Source organism: Nicotiana attenuata, unplaced genomic scaffold (assembly GCF_001879085.1).
Source record: "Nicotiana attenuata strain UT unplaced genomic scaffold, NIATTr2, whole genome shotgun sequence".
Taxonomy (NCBI): Eukaryota; Viridiplantae; Streptophyta; class Magnoliopsida; order Solanales; family Solanaceae; genus Nicotiana; species Nicotiana attenuata.
Window position 1 is genome coordinate 148,948 of NW_017672485.1, and position 22,601 is coordinate 171,548.

At 39.3% G+C, this 22,601-nt stretch overlaps 1 protein-coding gene across 1 annotated transcript; it reads left to right on the forward strand.

The window, feature by feature from the left end:
* The first annotated feature begins 619 nt into the window (after nucleotides 1–619).
* Nucleotides 620–3,814, forward strand: LOC109213377 (transcription initiation factor TFIID subunit 14b-like). The gene is made up of 6 exons (XM_019377167.1): nucleotides 620–1,034; nucleotides 1,508–1,596; nucleotides 1,684–1,905; nucleotides 1,995–2,179; nucleotides 2,268–2,389; nucleotides 3,410–3,814. Exons 1-6 carry the CDS (start codon nucleotides 918–920, stop codon nucleotides 3,491–3,493), a joined length of 819 nt encoding a protein of 272 aa, XP_019232712.1. The 5' UTR covers nucleotides 620–917; the 3' UTR covers nucleotides 3,494–3,814.
* The last annotated feature ends 18,787 nt before the right edge of the window (nucleotides 3,815–22,601 follow it).

Below are 22,601 nucleotides of genomic sequence, written 5' to 3' on the forward strand. Positions count from 1 at the left end.
GCCCAATGGATTAAGATTTATTTATTTAATCCATATGTATTAGACTTATATAATTAATTCAATTATATTAGCCCATAGTATTTATTTGGACCAATATATCTTGAATTCAAAATATAATCCAAATTATTTTATGAATTTAATTTCAATAAAATTCATATGCCTACAGTCTCGATATGTCAATTATTTCAAGAATAATTTTGAAAACTACTCTTTATGTGCAATTAAAGAATGATTAATTACATGTACAGTACGTCGAAATATCGATTTTGAAAATAAATTTACACAATTAGAAATTACATAAAGTCACTAAAACTTGATATTACTTTTTATTGTTAAAAACATTTTAAGAAGTTCAAAATATCCACACTAATTGAAAGACAACTAATTTGATTTCGCTAATAACAATAATAATTAAATTTTGTTTAGGAATGAAGGAGCACCTCAAAAAAGGGGAAGGAAAAGTTAGAGTTAAATTAATTAATTTAATGAGAAATATTAAAAATACTGAATAATATTCGTGAAATTATCTTAGCCCAAATATGATAATCGTAATTAATTAAATTAACCTCACAAATCAACTGGGGTTCGTGAATTAATTCCTTTTATAAAAATGGAAACATTCATAGGTATTTTGGCGGGTTGGTTTGGACGGACACGAAACCAGAATTAGAACATTCATTGTTCCATGCAACAATTAATTGGACACACTTTTTACCCATGCGATTGCAATTCCCCCACCAAACTCACCAGATTTTAGTAGCGCTTGAAATCCGAATTTCTCCTCTCCCTCTAAAACCCTTCTCTTTTTTCAATTTCAAAACCCTAACCCCCAATTTTTCTCAATCTTCTGGCTTTCGGTCTCCGATTAGTACTCAGAACAACCTTAGTTTCCTTAACTAAGTTGTTTTGAATGCAAAATGCCTCTCAACTCGCCTGCCATGGCACATAATGACGCTGAATTAGGTGGAAATGAGTCTGATCTGAAGCCACAACTCACTAAAATTGCTAACCTTTCTGAAGATTTTGAAAAGAAGGCACGTTTCTCTTGCTAAATTTATGACTAGCGCTTCTCTGTATCTTGCCCTTTTTTTTTTCTTTGTGGTTTATGCTATGTTTCCTACTCCTAGTTTTGTACGAATGTTGGTTCAATTATGCCTCGTATTAGGTTATTATCTTTAGCATTGTTGCAAATGACAGTATCGTACTACTCATTTTTACTTTTTATCTGCAAACGAAAATTGGGGGTTATAAGCTTTGTTTTTATATTTACTGGTAATTGTTATATTCGGATTTCAACTCAAAGTTATGATATTTCCTCTTGTTGCTTATATTTATGAAATTGATGAATTAATCTGTTTGATCAGTTCGCAGTATTATATGGTGCTTTTCCTTGATATCTATGTCTATTTCTAGAAATATTTGAGACTTGCAAATTGACCTGTGTTTTACTTTCCTGTCTTGTTTAGTAGCTTGAGATATAGTTCAATTAATTCCTGGTGTTATACAGACTTCAAGCAAGAGATTGAAAGATGTTGAAATTTATGTCCCTATAGTCTATGGAACAATTGCTTTTTGGCTCGGCAGGAAAGCCACTGAGTAAGTGGACATTCTTTTTAGTGCATTTATTTGCTCAGAGTATTATGCTTATTGAGACAATCATAATATATGGGTTTTTTCAATTAGAACTCAGTCGCATAGGTGGTCAGTATATGTTCGCGGAGCAACAAATGAGGATCTTAGTGGGGTAATCAAGAAAGTTGTTTTTCAATTGCATCCAAGTTTTAATAATCCTGTGAGAGTGGTAGAATCACCACCCTTTGAGTTGTCAGAATGTGGTTGGGGTGAATTTGAAATTGCAATATCCCTTCACTTCCACGATGATGTTGGCGAAAAGAAGTTGGATTTGTAAGTTCTGCACTTGGTGCATGAGCTTCTTTTTTGTTTTAAAGTTTGCTGGCAGTGTGGATATACTTTCTCTGCTCTTCTTTTCCCAGGTATCATCATTTGAAGTTATATGCAGAGAATGAGCCTGGTACCCAGTCAACAAAGAAACCTGTTGTTGTGGAAACCTACAATGAGGTTGTATTCCCTGATCCTCCTGAGGATTTCTTTTCACGAATCCAGAACCATCCTGCAGTAATCGTGCCACGGCTTCCGGCAACATTCAAGTTTCCTCCAGGTAAACATTCTTTTCTGAGATTGTTTGGCTCTGCTGCTGGAGCAACTTGGTCCATTCAGTTTGTAAATTTCTGCTTTATGTTTCTTAGCACCAATTGAGGATTCGCACGTGTTGAAGAGAGGTGATACGAAAAACCATCCTCTTAGTCAGTGGTTCATCAATTTCTCCGAGGCTGATGAGCTCTTGAAACTCACAGCAGCTCGTCAGACGGTGACCTTAACTTTAACTCTCTCTCTCTCTCTCTCTCTCTCTCTCTCTCTCACACACACACACACACACACACACACACACTCACACACACACACACACACACACACACGCACGCGCGCGTTCAGTACATCTAAACTTTGTTCAAAAAACATCATGCTCATTGATAGTAGAAATCATGTGTGGCTGTTCTACCTCCCTTGAGATAAAGCTGGAGGTGGAATTTCTTGTATCTGAAGTGGAGAAGCAACATATAGTTATTTAAGCTGATAGACTTATTGGTGACAGGAATTCTTTAATTCGGCTTAAGTGTTCACTTTCATCTCTGTATAAAGTTTGTAATTTACCTTATAATTTTTGGATGATTGGTAGAGCATAAGTGTATTCTCCAACACAGATTGGTTGAATGAGACTTATGTGTCAACATTTGTCATTATGCTTTAATTTCTCTACACTGTCATGAGTTCTTTAACTTGTATCTTTCAGTGCTAGGTACGCATATTCAGCTTTCCTTTGACATGGATAAACTGCGTTGTCTAGACCTGAGAGTGCCTTATTCTCCTTTAGACTGTCATTATCTGCTTCATTAGGGTTTTAAGGGGAGCTTCAAACATATGAATGCCTTTGGTTCTCACGAGACCTAGTGCTTTTTGTTTATCAGAGAAGCAGCTGACTACTTGATAAAATAACCCAGTTTCACCATGATAATGATAATGGTTCAGAGCTTTAGCTACACTGTGCCAGTGATTCAAATTCCTAATAGATGAACTCATAACATTTCAAGAAATAAGTATTTTATAAGTGCCTCAATATGCAAATAAGTACATTCAAAGGCTTCATTTTGAATGAAATTAGATATTTTGTCAACATGTTTACAGCTGGCATTGACAACCTTCTTACCTTGATTGTTTCTTTGTCTATCTTCTAATTTAGTCTCCTCTAAACTCCGCTGTTGAGCTATTTCAGCATTTGTAGCATTAGTAGTTTTCTATCAGCTAATTGATTGCAAGTTGGATTTGTCAGGTGCAAGCTCACATTGTTAAGCTGAGGAGGCAGTTGAGTGTGATGGATGAGCTACCCCAGACATTCAAACTGGATTCTGATTAGAGTATGTATGTGGTTTGTCTATCACATAAAGAACATGTGATGTCTATTTGTACATGTTGACAAGCTCAGTAGTGGAGTTATATTCTTTTCTCCATCCACGTCTCTTTGTTAAAATCTCCACCTGACCCTTCTACTAAACCCCAACCCCCCTCCCTCCTTTCATTTCTATCTCCTCATGCTGTGTAGGACAGGTGTGCTATGTCCTGGATAACGTCTAATGATATTTTCTGTAACATCTAGGATAGTTGTGTTAGTCTGGTTCCCACTGTAAAGAAGAATGTTATCAGGCTTTATGGTTAAACTCTTTTTGTCAAAAAAAAATGGAAGAAAAATTCCTGACTAAAGTCTTACTGGGTTGCTTTTCTCGGATATGTACATGAGACTTGAACGCTGCAATTGCTCCCTCAGTGACAGGTTTTACGCAAAGCTATACTCTTCACATTGGTAGTTATGTGACGGGTCTCCTCGATTTTAACATGGTCTTTTCAGTTTTCACAGTTCATTTTTCATTAGCTATGCCCTTGTTGTTTGTGGTCCTCTGGCTAAGTATGCCTGCACGTCTGTGTGGGCTTGCTGGGTGAACTCTCTAGCATGTGATGTGCATTAGCTGTTTCTTTTGGCTCTATATGTGATACTATGTGCTTGGCTTAGTCCTTTTGACTCATACTATATTTCTATAACGTGCTTTCAGTTAACATTGCACCGTCAACTTTTTGCAAAGAGAAGCCCGAATGTGATAATGTTCTCTTTTTAACTAGTGGTGTTGAATAGGCATGCATAGATATTTTCTGGTTGGTATTGAAAGTAAAGAATGACATTTCAATTACTACCATTAGTTTTGTTCGTAGAAGCAGCCATTCAAAATACTTTAGAATCAACAGTAGAACACTTCTTTAGCTGCTGAGTTTCTCCTCTCTGTTATCTGATAGTGAATGAACTAGGAGACCTTTTACCCCATTTTGTACTTTTTCCTGGTACTTAGCCTTGAGTGCGACCCTTAGAAGCTTTTTGTTTCTAGTGTTATAATTTATTTGTCATATACGAGAAGGTAGACTATTTAACCATAGTAGTACTGTCAACAAACTTTTCAGTTTCGGCGGCAGGTGTGCACTATGAATATATAATTAGCTATAAGATAAGCAGCCCTACTACTAAATATTATCCATAACTCACTTTATTGCTATTCCACAAGGCTTCAAACTTGAGGCAATAGAGAGCGTGGCGGTCATTTTGAAACATCATATTATTGATGAGTACATGAAGAAACCTTTTTCATTATTATAGCTGAAATCTTGTGGGCTAAATTGGTTATCTTCGTGCATAAGGATCTTAGTGATAGATGTGTGACGTTTGGAGTTGTCCTTCGTGAGCTTGTCCCCAATGAAAGAATGAGTGATATGTTTCTAGGTATTAAAAAGAGAAATTTCTAGAAACCACTATTGTTTAGTGGTTATTAACTTATTATAGTTACCATTTACTTAATTACTTCCTATAACTATCTTTTCAGTCGTTATTGAATGTATTCGATGTATTCAAGCTAAACTAGGCGAAAAAACAGGGCACGCCAGCTATCATCCGTTGTATTCATATGTATTCGCGAGATGTGTTCATGAATACAACGTAAAAATAGGCATCTCCAGCTGTTTAAAAACGGAAAGTGAAACAATTAATGCGATAGACTCCTAATATAACTCAACAAACTCAATTATAACATGCAAAATTATTAATCCAGTTGAGGAAAAGATTTCTCAAATGAAAAACACCCAAAAAACAGAGCAATATTCAGAGATTCAGTTCATCCTTTTTTTTGTGGTATATACTTACAACCTCTTCACCAATTTGTTGTATCCAACTGTATGGACGTGTATTCTGGCTAGTTGTATAATGTAGTCATGGTAGAAATTTAAAAATTACAGCATGTATAATGTTGTATTCATAATATATGTTTCTCTAACAAAATCTAAATACATCTAAAAGTCACTGTCTACAATCTAAATACATTTCAGTGGTTGTATTCATTGATTTTCTATTTATATTGAGAGTATTTTACTATATTTCTTTGTATTGTTGTTTTAAATACAGATGGATACAATTAGGTTGAAAATATAGATGAATATAGTTAGAACTAACAATGTATTTAAAGATGTTGTTGTATGAACTCAAATACATATAAATACATCCAAATACAATACTCAAAAATCACTGTACAAAATAAAAATCAGTGTATACCTTATCGAATACATATAAACACATCTGACTACAAGAATAACTATTCCGTTGGAATTGTCAACCGGCCAAGGGGGCAAAGAAAACCAAAAAGTACTGCCTCCCCTACTCCCAGAACCAACTTTGAGATGTCGTCTTGAATTACACTTCCTTTCACCTCTTCCACGCTTTGGATTTCTTCTCACTGAGATTTGATAGAAAAATGATCACGAACCAACGCGGGTGGAGCATCCAAATTCTCCTCGTCAAGAACATTATCAGACAATTCGTCCAAATCTGTCAGGAACGTATCAGCAAGAGTTGCCATCCGAGAAAGAAGCAAATTAGTTTGATCAGCTTGAAAAGAACATACTCTAGGATTTAATAAGGAGGTAGTATTATATAAAGAATGAGAGAGTGTTTAATGGCTTAATTGTAGAAGTAACCATAAATACATATTTTGCTATAAAAACTAAGTAGCTATATAAAATAATATATTAAAAGGATTTTTATTTATAATAAATAGGGTGTAAAGCTTTGCTATAGGAGGTAAAATTTCCTATTAAAAATCCAAGTTCCTCCATTAATTTTTACAATCCAAATAGCAGAGATGTTTTCTTTATATTTATACCTTTTCTTGTTAGATGGGTGCTTAGAGTGAGACACTTCACTCGAAAAGAACAAAAGAAAGGGCAACTGATTATTTAAACTGGCAATAATTTCCTCAAATTAGTAAATTGACTACGAAGATTGGTTTTAAAGCCCAAGCTCCTTGTATAGTTGTTTACCTCGAAAATATGAGTAACAATTAAATTTAATTTGTGGTTTTAAAGATATGTGATTTAGTTCAATACTAATTAATAACCAAGAAATAGGAAGTAGAAACGAAAGAAATAAGTGAATCAAACCAATGTTACTCAGCAGTAGTGACCTCGAGCTTAGTGACCTCGAGATGAACCAAGAACAATAAAATAAGAAAAGTAAAGAGAAAAGACAATTCTAATGAACAGTAAGCGAAAAGTAGAGAGTATATTCTTTGCCAATGATTAGATGATCTTACAAATGATTGGGGTGCCCTTTATATAATAGGGAAACCCTAAATAAGGTACATTTCTATTTACAGTAAGGAATATTATTGGTACAACTGTCTAACCGCCTGGTATGGAATCGTACAATTCTATTCCGGGATTTGCGCCATGATCTTGGGAACATGGCAAGAATCTCGCTCATTCTGTTAGAAATCCATAACGGCATTATTTCGAGGTCAGGCGTACTTAGCTTCGGTATTCATCGCACTCTGATCCCCGGGCCTCGCATCCTATCTTCAAGCTCGAGTCCGATCCATCGGTCGACTTCGACCTTGCCTGAACACGAGCTTAAGGCGACCCTTCGAGTCTATAGATCGAAGGCACGCGATCTTGACCGTATACAGATAGTCCCTGTGTTTCTTAGAGTAGGTCGATAAGAAACGATTTGATCTTTGATGCTCTGACACCTCGGTCCCAATGTCAATCTCGTGATGTCAGCGGCTGAAGTGACTGAAAGGTCGCTTTCGTGCAGTTCCCAAAGTCATTAATTGGAAGCGGCTGACGGTCGGCTATTTGGCTTCCCCAACACGCTTAAGTGACTTCTATAAATAGGCCAACATCAAAATTTTTGCAAACTTTATTTCTCTAATCGTTTCAAAACCTCATCAGCTCCTTTCGCTGAGTTCACCCTTCTCTTAAATTTGCCCTTACTTCGTCATCAACCCCTTCTCTCTGAATTTCTACATAATAATGGCCAACACATCTAAATCTGTTCCCCAAAAGGAAAAAGCCTCTTTATCATCGCGGTCGGCCAAAAGTAAAACGGTGGTGCCGCCTCGTATCGAGGAGTGTATTCCCCTGCCGTTTGAAACAACATCCGATTTCAAAATTGAAAAACCTGTATCGACACCAGGCCAATGTGAGATCATGTCCCGATACATCTGTTTGATAACCGAAGACGAGCTTGCGCAGGTAAAAAAGGACTGCAACTAGGAGAACAAAGATATAGTGATCCCTTTCCCCGAGGAGGACATCACTACATATAAAGTGGGGTACTTAAGCTTGTATACCTACCCATTCACGCTGGATCCCGCAAATCCAGCTCTGGGTCCCATAGATCAAGTCATTCTTGATTTTTGCCAACAATACCAAGTGACGCTTGGCCAGATCTGCCCTTCATTCTGGCGAATTGTTAATTTGATCAGATACTTCTCGAGCCAGGTCGAGGGGATGCCTTTTACCCTCGACCAGGCTGTATAGCCCTCGCCTTTATCGAGGTGGCTTGATAAAGCTGTAACGCCAATCCTCGAAATCTCTCTTCTCCAGCATCGATGAGTGTAACACTCCTCAAATTTATAAAAAATTTCAAGACTTGCTAAATGTAGATTTTTTTTTTTTAATATTAATTTATACTTCTATTACGGATTTAACCCCTTGTGATTTATTTTTGAGTTACTTTTCTATTGATAAAGAATTGGATATACAATTAGGGGAATATTAATAATTTTAATATCAGCAATATTTAGTAATATTTAAAAGTGGGTATCATTAATTATTAGTTAAGGCAAAAACAAAACAAAAAGAAAAAAATAATAAAACATAAAAATTGAAAAAGAAAAAAGGCTTAAAGCCTTGGAAAGAGTAAGAAACGTGTTTCATTCAAAAAGCAAAGGCTTAAAGCCTTAAAGCAATACAGAACTAATGTTCTATTTATTCACGCCAGCAGAGGCATAGAAAACGTTTAAAGCCTTACGAACAGAGTCAGCCAGAAATTGCTCACGCACGGGAAAATTCTAGGGTTCTTTACAACTCACTTATTCTTGAACTCAGGTATATAAAATTCCCTATTGTCAATTATCCTAAAGTAGTAATAGGTAAGAACTGAATAGTTATTCCCTTCTTTCTCTATATCGACAGTAAAGTTTCGTGTTTAGGTGCGAAACTTTAGAATTAATTAAAATGCACTGGTTGTTGTAGAATTCATTGTTTAACTGGTGTCAATTGGATTGGGGCTACGTATTGGCTCGACAAGTTTTGAGGTGAGTTGATATAACCCTTTACCAAAGTGGTTTAACTCACTAAAACATGCATACAAGGTGTTTGATGAATTGTCTGAAAGAGTTAATATGTAATTAATTTGAGCGAGTATAGTTGGTCGTTTCTCTCTTCAATGCTTCTAACAAAAAGATGGTTAAATACTTTCGTAACAACCATTACTGGACAAGTTGCTTCTTGATTTGGCTAGCAATTGAATTATAATATAAATAAGCTTAACGAGCAAATTTGCTAGAGAAGACTAGCTCCGGTTACTTCACAAAGCATAATCTAAAGGTTTGTTGAATGCTATTAAGAAGTCTCGTGGTTAAGATCCAAAGTTATCTCTATTTTTGACCTTACCATTTAAGTACAAATATTTTTAAGCTCCTGTCATAATCCCTGTGCACTTGAGATTTGAAAATATATTAACTTAAAAGTGTTCGAGCTAAAGTTTAGATGATTTATTATGATATATGTGCATAAATTTTCAGATTTTATGTTATTCTTAAATGCCATTTTCATGTTGAAAATTCATGAAGGATCAAGAATCTTTATAAATACTTTTGAATGTTTATTTCATTCTTATGCCATGCCTTACATTTAAGGATACCAGTGTAAGTATGTATAAAAGATTTAGACTTGAAAAGTCACAAGAAGAAGTTTTAGAAAGAAAAGATTTTTGGGAGTATCCTTTATTCTGAGAAGGGGTCATCGTCCAGGCCGAGGGTCCTGACCAAGGCGTTGACTTCCTGAAACTACTTGTGCCAAAGTAGGGAGCGCACGAGCCGAGAGTCTCGTTGCTGAGAATTTACTTAGCCATGCTAAGGTATGAGACATGAGCGCTGAGAACCATGAAGCGAGTGGCACCTCGTGAATTGGGCCTATTCGATCATGTTGGGATCGAACTCGTGCCGATCACACGGTGACTGAGACAGAATTAAGTCAGGATAGTTGGAACTCCCAAAGTATAAAGTGAAGTATTTTTTTTAAGAAAGAAAAAGAAAATAATTTCTTTTAGTATATTCATAAACTGCTATTATGCAATTATTTAGAATTATTCTTATAAGCTTTATGTTTTACATGCATTTAGAACCTTTGCTCGTAATGTATATGTTATTAAAGTTTCGCCTCTTGTTGTTGAGACTCGCTGAGTATAATGGATTGTACTGACGTTCTCTTTTGGGAACCTACGTTGGTCTGCGGTACAACGTAGGAACTGGATTTGCAGGCGAGCAGACTACGAGTTAGGACTTCCTTCTCTTCCAGTGCTATTGGTGAGCTCCGCTTTTGTTCGTGGATTATTCCTTAGAGTCATCTTTATTTAGTTATTTCTTTGTTACTAGAGAACTGGCCAGGAAATCTCATGTCCTGAGCAGTGCGTCAGTTTATCAGTAGTGTCACGACCCGAATTTCCCACCATCGGGATCGTGATGGCGCCTACTCGTGGTAGCTAGGCAAGCCAACTTATTTACCTTTCATTAATAAATAAATATGTTAACAATCTTTAGCATCAATAAGAAATATGGAATTTAATAATAATAATAATAGCGGAAGTCTAATTTATAAGTCTGAATCAAAACGCGGAATAGTCAACAATAGCCTCTACCCAAGATTTGGTGTCACATTACTCACGAACCACTAAGAATAAACTAAATACAAAGGTCTGAAAGAAATATAACAGCTGTCTGTCTCGAAAACAATGAGGCAACAGTCAAAAAGGAAAACATAAAGAAGAGACGCCGGGCCTGCGGACGCCTTCAAGGCTACCTCAGTCTCGTGATAATGAAAGCCTGCTCCCGTACTACTACTGTTGCTGCTCCTCAAAACCTGGACCTGTGCAAAAATGCACAGAAGTGTAGCATCAGCTCAACCGACCCTATGTGCTGGTAAGTGTCTAGCCTAACCCCGGCGAAGTAGTGACGAGGCTAGACCGGACACCACATAAACTTGTGCAGTCATAAATATACAGCGGAAATCGAATACAAGGCAATTAACAACATGGGAGGGGAAACATGCTAAGGGGAGATACAATATTAACAACAATCCAGAGTAACAACTAAAAACAGCTAGGTTCACAAAGAATAAAGAATCAATACTCAAATACAAACACATAGCCTCAATAACTGTTGCGGCGTGCAACCCGCTCCATAATTACTATTGTTGCGGCGTGCAACCCGCTCGACAAATACCACTGTTGCGGCGTGCAACCCGACCCATATCATTTATCATGTATCATTGTTGCGGCGCACAACCTGATCCTCACATTTTATTGTTGCGGCGTGCAACCCGATCCTCAATATCATTGTTGCGGCGCGCAACCCAATCCCTAATATCATTGTTGCGGCGCGCAACCCGATCCTCAATATCATTGTTGCGGCGCGCAACCCGATCCTCAATATCATTTTACAGTCCGACTCCCCAAACAACAGTCACAATTAAGGGGCATAAAAATAAGCAAATATTTGACAAACATCCCGGCAAGGGAAAGAATCCGACAAGTTCAACCAAACATCCCGGCAAGGGAATAATCAACAACACTTTCTCTTTCTTACTTTTCTTATCTCACGATATCACTGGAGCCCAAGCTCCAAGAAATTTCTTATCTCATATTCCGTTACAAACTACAATATAACGACTTCCCAGTAAGGGAACAAAACATCCTCTCAAATATTCCGGCAAGGGGATTACTATAACCACATTAGTTCCAACATCTAACCACCACAGCTATACCCAACCTATTACCACACTTAACCATCTCAGCTATATCTAACCGATTACCTCACCTAACCACCCCATTGATAGCTAGCCTATTACGTTACTTAACCATCTCAGCTATAACTATTGTCATCCCACGACACAAGGAAACATTAACCTAAGCGACCCTAGTATCCGTCAAGAACACAATGCAGAGGAATCACAATAAACAGTATAGCCCGTCAAGGGGGCAACATAATGATCTCTTCTCTTCACAACTCGAGTAAATGCTCTAGAGGTTCAATTATCACTTGTACTGTCACAATTTGTTCTACAACTGGAGCCGACACTCCTCAATGAAACAAGTCATTTCATATACTTTCAATATTCGTATCACAATTCGAGCCTATGCTCCCAGGAAATCAAATGATCATATTACCGTTCACATGTTATTCACAACATATAGAAATACTCCAATAAACATGGAATTCACAATCAGTTCATGATAATCACATTATAAGGACTCACGGTCATGCTAGACACCAATGTATAGACACTCGTCACCATGCCTATACATCGTACTCGATCACATAGCAATTAGCAACAAGACTCGACTCCTATTACCTCAAGCTAGGGTTAAACCAAACACTTACCTCGGTCCCAAGAATAGCAATCAACCTTCAAATACCGCCTTTCCTCTACAATCCGACTTCGAAACAGTGATATCTAGGCATAATTAATTCAATAATATCAATAAAGACTCAATGGTAACATCCCATAGCCTAGATATGAATTTTCTAGTATTCCTCCAAAAATACCAAAATTAGACACCAGGCCCACATGGTCCAAACTCAAGGCTCGGACCAAAACCCAATCACCCATAACCCCACGAGTCCAAATATATAATTTGTTTTAAGATTCAACCCCAAATTGAGGTTGAATCACCCAAAATTCTCAAAACCCTACTCTGCCCAAAACCCTTAATTTCTACTTTGTTTTCATGATTTAGGGATAGAAAATTAGTAATTAGATGAAGAAATAATGAGGGAATGATGTTAAGATTACTTACCCGAAGAGTTATGGAGGAAGGAGAGCTTGAATTTCGTCTATGGAGGGTTTAAGAGGAGGGCTCGTGTGAAAAGAATGAAGGAATCCCGTCACTGGTTCTGTTTTTAGGCTTTAAAATAACTGGGCGTTTTTGGTCTATGCGATCGCAGGGCAATTAATGCGATCGCATAGAGAAGTGGAAGCTTGGCTTCCGCGATCACAGAACAATTCGTGCGTTCGCATTGAAGAAGGGAAGCCAGGACTTTTGGGTGAAGTGTAAAGTTGTGCGATCGCGTAGAGGTGAGTGCGATCGCATTGAAGAGACTGGTCAGACTATGCGATCGCGGGACAACTTATGCGATCGCTTTGAAAAAATTTGGAAATGCCTGGAGAAGACTCTATACGATCGCAGGAATGGAATCGCGATCGCAGAAAATGAATTCTCTGAACACCAGAAGCAGAACTTCTGCAACAACTCTAAGGCCAAAAACACCCCGAACCACCTCCAATTCACTCCCGAGCCCTCGGGGCTCCTAACCAATCACACACACTAACTCAGTAACGTCTCACGAACTTACTCGAGCGATCAAATCGCCAAAACAACATCAAAACCAATGCATCAAGCCTCAAAAATCATCATTTTCATTTCAAACTTCATAAACTTCCAACTTTAGATATTTAGGTCCGAAACACGTCAAACGACGTCCGATTTCGATCGAACTTTACAGAAGGCGCTTAAACAATATATAAGACTTGTACCGGGCGTCGGAGCCAAAATACGAGCCCGATACCACAGTCTTTTAATAAACTTTCATTTCCATTTTCCTTATTAATTTCAGAAAAACAATTTCACAGAAAAATTCTTTCCTCGGGCTCTAGACCTCGGAATTCGACTACGGGCACATGCCCGAGTCCCATATTTTTCTACGGACCTTCCGGGATCGTCCAATCTCGGGTCCGGGTCCGTTTTCCAAAAATATTGACCAAAGTCAACTGTAATCATATTAATGTCAAAATTCTTCAAATTTTTCACAGAATTCACATATTTCAACATAAAAGTTTTTCGGCTATGCGCCCGGACCGCGCACGCAAATCGTGGCAAGTAAAAATGAGGTTTTCAAGGCCTCGAAAGCACAGAACGGATGAGGAAACAGGTGATGACCCTTTGGGTCGTCACATCCTCCACCTCTAAAACAACCGTTCGTCCTCGAACGGACAAAAGAAAGAAGTACCTGAGTCGGGAATTAGATGTGGATAACGGCTCCGCATATCAGACTCGGACTTTACGGTCTGCATAAGTCTTCTGCCTAGACTGAGCTGAACGAAGCCCCTCCTGAATAATCTTGGCCTTATCTAAGGCCTCCTGAACTAAGTCTGTACCCAATAACCGAGCCTCTCCCGGCTCGAACCATCCGACTGGAGACCGACATCGCCTACCATACAACGCCTCATATGGAGCCATCTGAATGCTGGACTGGTAGCTGTTGTTGTAGGAGAACTCTGCTAAAGGCAAAAACTGGTCCCACGAGCCTCTAAAATCAATGACACAGGCCCGGAGCATATCCTCCAAAATCTGAATAGTCCGCTCGTACTGACCGTTTGTCTGAGGATGGAACGCCGTGCTCAACTGAACCTGGGTACCTAACTCTTGCTGAACCGCTCTCCAGAAGCGCGAGGTAAACTGCGTACCCCGATCCGAAATGATAGATACTGGCACACCATGAAGGCGAACAATCTCTCGGATATAAATCTCAGCTAACCTCTCGGATGAATAGGAGACTGCTACTGGAATGAAATGCGCTGACTTGGTCAGCCTATCAACAATGACCCAAATAGCATCAAACTTCTTCCGGGTCAACGGAAGCCCAAATGAAATCCATGGTAATCCTCTCCCACTTCCACTCGGGAAGCTCAATCCTCTGAGACAAACCGTCGGGTGTCTGATGCTCATACTTGACCTGCTGACAGTTCAAACACCGAGCCACATGCGTAACAATATCCTTTTTCATTCTACGCCACCAATAATGCTGCCGCAAGTCCTGATACATCTTCGCGACGCCTGGGTGAATAGAGTACCGAGAACTATGGGCCTCCGCTAAGATCAACTCTCGAATCCCACCAACATTGGGCACACAAAGTCGACCCTGTAATCTCAAAACACCATCATCATCTAAGGTCACCTTCGTGGCACCTCCACGTTGCACTGTGTCTCTCAGGACACACAAATGGGGATCATCAATTGCCGATCACGGATATGCTCCAATAGAGAAGAACGAGCGACCGTGTAAGCTAACACTCTGATGGGGTCAGAAATATCTAATCTCACCAATCGATTGACCAACGTCTGAATATCTAAAGCAAGCGGTCTCTGGCTGACCGAAATATACGCAAGGCTACCCATGCTGGCAGACTTCCTACTCAATGCATCGGCCACCACATTGGCCTTACACGGGTGATATAAGATAGTAACATCATAAACAACTCTAGCCATCTCCTCTGCCTCACATTCAACTCCTTCTGCTTGAACAGATACTGCAGGCTCTTGTGATCCGTGTACACCTCACACATCACACCATATAGATAATGCCTCCAAATCTTTAAAGCATGAACAACCGCTGCCAACTCTAGATCATGAACCGGATAATTTTTTTTTTCTCGTGGATCTTCAACTGTCTCGAAGCATAAGCAATAACCTTGCCATCCTACATCAATACTGCTCCAAGTCCAATACGGGAAGCATCGCAATAGACCGTGTAAGGCCCTGAACCCGTGGGCAAAACCAACACCAGTGCCGTGGTCAGAGCTGTCTTGAGCTTTTGGAAGCTCGCCTCACACTCATCCGACCATCTGAACTGTCTTCTGGGTCAATCTGGTCATCGGGGCTGCAATAGAAGAAAATCCCTCCACGAACCGATGGTAATAACCTGCTAACCCCAAGAAACTCCGAATCTCGGTCGCTGAAGCTGGTCGAGGCCAATTTTTGACTGCCTCAACCTTCTTCGGGTCCACCTGAACACCCTCTGCTGATACAATATGCCCAGAAATGCAATCGAACTCAACCAGAACTCGCACTTCGAAAACTTAGCATATAACTGACTATCCTTCAGAGTCTGGAGAGCCACTCTGAGGTGCTGCTCGTGCTCTTCCTGGCTGCGGGAGTACACCAGAATATCATCTATAAAGACTATCACGAACAAGTCTAGATAATGACTGAACACTCGGTTCATCAACTCCATAAACGCTGCTGGGGCATTGGTCAAACCAAATGACATGACTAAAAACTCATAGTGCCCATACCGAGTGCGGAACGCTGTCTTAGGGACATCAGACGCCCTAATCTTCAGCTGATGGTAGCCAGATCTCAAGTCTATCTTTGAAAACACCTTTGCTCCCTGAAGTTGGTCAAATAAATCATCAATTCTCGGCAGTGGATACTTGTTCTTTACCGTTACCTTGTTCAATTTCCGGTAATCAATACACATCCTCATTGACCCATCCTTCTTCCTCACAAATAACACCGGCGCACCCCAAGGAGAAACACAAGGCCTGATAAAACCCTTCTCTAGTAATTCTGCAACTGGTCCTTTAACTCCTTCAACTCTGGCGGGGCCATGCGATACGGCGGAATAGAAATGGGCTGCGTGCCCGGAGCCAGATCAATACAGAAATCAATATCTCTGTCGGGCGGCATGCCCGGCAGGTCTAAAGGGAAAACCTCAGGGAACTCTCGAACAATAGGAACATAGACAATAGAAGGAACCTCTGCGCTGGAGTCGCAAACATACGCCAGATAAGATAAACACCCCTTCTCGACCATGCGTCGAGCCTTGACATATGTAATAACACTGCGAGTGGGATGACCTGAAGTCCCTCTCCACTCTAGTCGGGGCAATTCTGGAAAAGCCAAGGTCACGATCTTGGCGTGACAATCTAAGATGGCATGATACGGGGACAACCAATCCATCCCCAATATGACGTCGAATCCCACCATATCTAATAGCAGTAAATCAACACGGGTCTCAAAATCGCCAATACCCACTATACGTGAACAATGGACCCAATCCACCATAACAAAATTGCTCACCGGCGTAGACACATAAACAAGGCACTCAAAGAATCACTGGGCATGACCCGATACGGCGCAAACTAAGACCGAAGCTTCTCTACCACAATCCAGAACAGTACCTGCACCTCCACCTCTAATACTTTTACCTCCACTTCTCGCATCTCTACCTCCACCTCTTATACCTTTACCTCCACAAAGCCTCCGAAGACGTAGCTGATCTATCACTGGTCTGTGTTGCTGCTCAGCTGAAGAAGCGGTACATGACCTCGCCATTCGCAAAAGAACGGAGTAGAAGTTTAATCGGCATTTGAGAAACCAATCGCACGACAAGAAAGAACAAATGAGAGGTTTTTCCTAACTCAATAGACTCTGGGGAACAAGTACAGACGTCTCCATACCTACCCCTCAGACTCTACTAAGTTTGTCCGTGAGTTGTGAGACCTATGTAACCTAGTGCTCTGATACCAACTTGTCACGACCCGGATTTCCCACCATCGGGATCGTGATGGCGCCTACTCGTGGTAGCTAGTCAAGCCAACTTATTTACCTTTCATTAATAAATAAATATGTTGACAATCTTTAGCATCAATAAGAAATATGGAATTTAATAATAATAATAATAGCGGAAGTCTAATTTATAAGTCTGAATCAAAACGCGGAATAGTCAACAATAGCCTCTACCCAAGATTTGGTGTCACATTACTCACGAACCACTAAGAATAAACTAAATACAAAGGTCTGAAAGAAATATAACAGTTGTTTGTCTCGAAAACAATGAGGCAACAGTCAAAAAGGAAAACATAAAGAAGAGACGTCGGGCCTGCGGACGCCTGCAAGGCTACCTCAGTCTCGTGATAATGAAAGCCTGCTCCCGTACTACTGCTGCTGCTGCTCCTCAAAACCTGGACCTGTGCAAAAATGCACAGAAGTATAGCATCAGCACAACCGACCCCATGTGCTGGTAAGTCTCTAGCCTAACCCCGGCGAAGTAGTGACGAGGCTAGACCGTACACCACATAAACCTGTGCAGTCACAAATATACATCGGAAATCGAATACAAGGCAATTAACAACATGGGAGGGGAAACATGCTAAGGGGAGATACAATATTAACAACAATCCAGAGTAACAACTAAAAACAGCTTAGGTTCACAAAGAATAAAGAATCAATACTAACTCAGTAACGTCTCACGAACTTACTCGAGCGATCAAATCGCCAAAACAACATCAAAACCAATGCATCAAGCCTCAAAAGTCATCATTTTCATTTCAAACTTCATAAACTTCCAACTTTAGATATTTAGGTCCGAAACACGTCAAACGACGTCCGATTTCGACCAAACAATATATAAGACTTGTACCGGGCGTCGGAACCAAAATACGAGCTCGATACCACAGTCTTTTAATAAATTTTCATTTCCATTTTCCTTATTAATTTCAGAAAAATAATTTCACAGAAAAATTCTTTCCTCGGGCTCTAGACCTCGGAATTCGACTCCGGGCACATGCCCGAGTCCCATATTTTTCTACGAACCTTCCGGGACCGTCCAATCTCGGGTCCGGGTCCATTTTCCAAAAATGTTGACCAAAGTCAATTGTAATCATATTAATGTCAAAATTCTTCAAATTTTTCACAGAATTCACATATTTCAACATAAAAGTTTTCCGGCTATGTGCCCGGACTGCGCACGCAAATCGAGGCAAGTAAAAATAAGGTTTTCAAGGCCTCGGAAGCACGGAACGGATGAGAAAACAGGTGATGACCCTTTGGGTCGTCACAGAGGCTTCATAGACATAGTTGTTGGGTTAAGATTCAGATGTTTTTGATAATAACTTAGCAGTATTTCATTGGTTACTATGAATAAAGTTTTGGAGTTGATTTATTTAAATGTTTAAATTAATCAAAAGTATTTGGTTACAGTATTGCCTTGTTGCATGTAAAGTTTGGAGTTATAATAGATTTGATAAGCAGAGATGGTTTGCTCGGTCATGATTAGTGATCGAGTGCCGGTCCCGGCTTGTTCAGAAAATGGGTCGTGACAGCCCCCGAGCCCGCATCTCGAAATCCGACAAAAGTCACAACACCCAAAAGCCCATTCACTCACGAATCTAACCATACCTAATTTACCAAAATCCGACACCAAATGGTCATTCAAATTCTCTAAATTCATTCTCCAAATCCCTAGCCTCAAACTCCTAAATTTCACCTCAAAACCACACAATCTAAGTGGGAAAATCAATGGGGAAACAAGTTTATTGATCAAAAACGAATACAAGAAGCTTACCTCAAAAAACCCCTCGAAAATCCTCTCCAAAATCACCTAAGTCCGAGTGAAAAATGTTGAAATGAGACTAAAATCGCGAACCTTTGCTTTTAAACATATTGCCTAGGCCTTTCGCACACGCGGAACCGCTTCTGCAGTCCATACTCCGTTTCTGCGAAAGCAACATAAGTCCCCAAGGGCCCGCACCTGCGCTCCAGGTTCCGCGCCTGTGGATGCGCTTCTGCGGCCCTTGCTTTGCTTCTGCGGAACCAACCTTCGCCTCACCACTCTGCATTTACGGAGCCCTTCTCGCATCTGCGAACTCGCAGATGCGCATTTTCCTTCGCACCTGCGTTTACTCAAGCCAACCCTAGCTCCGCATCTGCGCAATCCCAGCTGCTCCTACGGCATCGCACCTGCGGCTAATACCCTCGCAGGTGCGATCGCACCAGCAACACACCAAACTTCAGCAATTCCTCAACTTCCATTCCAAGTCCGTTAAACACCCGAAATCAACCAGAGGCACTCGGGAGCTCAACCAAATATACCTACAAGTCCTAAATCACGATACGAACTTAGTCGAATCCTCAAGTCGCCTCAAACAACATCAAAATATACTGATTACACACGGATTCAAGCCTAATGAACTTCGAAACTTCCAAATTCTACTAATGACATCGAAACCCATCAAATCACATCCGATTGACCTCAAATTTTGCACACAAGTCATAAATAACACTATGAACCTACTCCAACTTCTGGAAATCCAATCCGACCCCGATATCAAAAAGTCCACCCTCGGTCAAACCTTCCAAAATTTCAACTTTTGCCATTTCAAGCCTAGTTCTACTACGGACCTCCAAATCAAAATCTGGACACGCTCCTAAATCCAAAATCACCTAACAGAGATAACGGAACCATCAAAATTCAAATCCGAGGTCGTTTACACATAAGTCGACATCCGGTCAAATTTTCCAACTTAAGCTTTCAACTAAGAGACTAAGTGTCTCAATTCACTCTGAAATCTCTCCGGACCTGAACCAACTAACCCGGTAAGTCATATAATAGCTGTAGAATACAAAAGGAGCAAAAAATAAGGGAACGAGGCCACAACTCTCGAAATGACCGACCGGGTCGTTACAATAACTCTATCATATCCATTAGAATGACACCGTCGTTGTAGGCCTATTAGTGCAGCCTTAGCCTCTGCCAAATTGCTTGTGCCGCTGCCCAAGTTTTGAGAAAAGGCCATAATCATATCACCTTTATGATCTCTTAAAATACCACTAGCACCAATGAATTCATTCCCCTGCTTGCTTCCATCAGTATTAAGTTTAGCCCAGCCAAACGAAGGTTTTTCCCATTTTACTTGGATACAAATGATTTTAACTGTTAAAGACATTAACCTGTCACATATCTCATGTCATGGAGTAGTTGTGAATATTATGTTTGTAAATTACCCATCGCAAATAAGATAGAACCTGGAAATGAATTCTAGATACAAAGATTTTTATGCCCCCATATGTATAGGTACATCTAGCTTTCCACAGTTCCCAACAAATAATAATAGGCGTGATCTTATATATAATCTGCAATACCTTATTTTTGGGTAGGGGTGGCAAAATGGTTCAAAGAAAACAGTTAACCACCCATATTATCCACTAAACAATGGGTTGGATAATGAACTTTTTAAAAACGGGTCAAATATGAATAAGAACCATTATCCATTTAGAAAATGGATAACCAATGGGTCTAACTTTTATATTTGTAAATCCTCAAATTGGGGGTTCCTCAAGTTAGGGAGACTAAGAATTCTCCCAAAAATGATCATATATAAGAAGTCATCGATAATATGGGTAACCCATATTATAGACCCATATGGGTAACCCATATTATCCGCCGGTTAATCCGTTTTTTATCCGTATTAAATATGGTTCGGGTCGGATGATTGATCCGTTTTTTCATTACCCGTTTTCGATCCGAACCATATCCGACCCGACCCGCACGTTTGCCGCTCCTATTCTTGGGCTTGATACTCCACTAGCTATGAACGATACTTACAATAGGCTTATCTTCCCATCTAAATCATAAAGGAGCCCCGAATTGTTTCCAAATGGTCTTGGCCCTCTCACCATTGACAAAATCGTGATGCATGGTCTCAACTTGTGATGTCCTACCATAATTGCATCTAGATGGAAAGTGCTGGCCAAACCTAATAATAATTTCTTTTAGGTAAAGAAAAACTCAATGTAGCTCTTTCTTTTAAAAGAAAGGAAAGTCAAATATAATAATTAGAAAATCAGGGCAAACACTTAACAAATTATTACATATAGTTTTCTTTTAATCCGTTTATCGATACTCAAACGGGAATGGAATGACATTTAATTTTAACCTCTAGTTTTTACATTTCCTTTTCTAGCTAATTAAGAAGTGATTCCACGTGGATAAGATTACCATCTTTTGAATCCGTCATTTTTGTAGTTAATCATGATTAAGACATCCCTAAGATATGCCATGCATCAAAGTAGAGGCGGATTCAGATTTAAACTCTATGGGTTTAATATCTACGTTTTTTAGTATTGAAACCATAATATTTTTAAAGTTTTGAGTTCATAGCTACTATTTGTTGCAATATTAATGAATTTTACACATAAATTATGCTCCGCATTAAAAATAGTAAATTCAGATAAACCGGATACCATAAGGGTAGATTCGCCCCTGCACCAAAGGAATATCAGACTCTCAACATGTACAAAAAATAACATTAAAATGCACAAAACGATAGCCTCATATTGTAAAGGAGAGTAGCTTTTACAAGTAATTTTTAATTATAAGGTTCACATTACTCCAATCCCATTTGCTGAGAACGTTGGAACGACCTACTTATATGAGTCACTACACATTATAAACAACATCTTCTATCTAACTTAATTTCAAATATTTAACTCACCGGATAAAGATTGTCGAAGATCATATAAAATACTTCAATTTATATTTTCAAATCTCTACTAATTAATGTGGGACTCTAACACCTTTCATGTACGTTCTGTACACGCCCAGAATTGGACATCAAGAGAGCAGGTAATATAACAGACAGTTAAGAATTAGATAACCTAACATCATGAGATTGGCTCGAGCAAAAAACTGGACAAAGAGTCACTTTTCAGACCACTAGTCACCATTTAGCCACCATTTTTAGAAACATTCGAACTTTAGGAGCACAGTTTCACGTGAACTCATGCCTACCTACCACATAGACATTGGTACCCATTTATAAAATTTGTTCATTGAGAAATTACACTGTACTTTTATACATTGTATGCATTCAACTTATACAATTCACGTAATTGTATGTATCCTGAATGTATACAACAGTGAAAATAGTTAATTCACATTGTTGTATATTATTAAGGTATAAAATATGTGAATTGTGTATCTCTAAGGTATACAACCTACGTATTTTGTGAATAGTTTTTTCTAAACATATATAAAATGTACTCCCTCCGTTCCAGTTTATGTGAACCAATTTTCTTTTTGGTCCATTCCAAAAGAATGATCCCTTTCTGAATTTGGAAACACTTTAGCTTAAACTTACAATTCTACCATTAATGAGAAGCTTTTATAACCACACAAATACTCTGGGCCCCCTTTTAACTTGTTTAGGACCAGAAATTCTAGAAGTCCTCATTTTTTTCTTAAACTCCGTTCCCAGTCAAACAAGTTCACATAAATTGGAACAGAGGGAGTAATAGCTTTTAAAATGGGTAT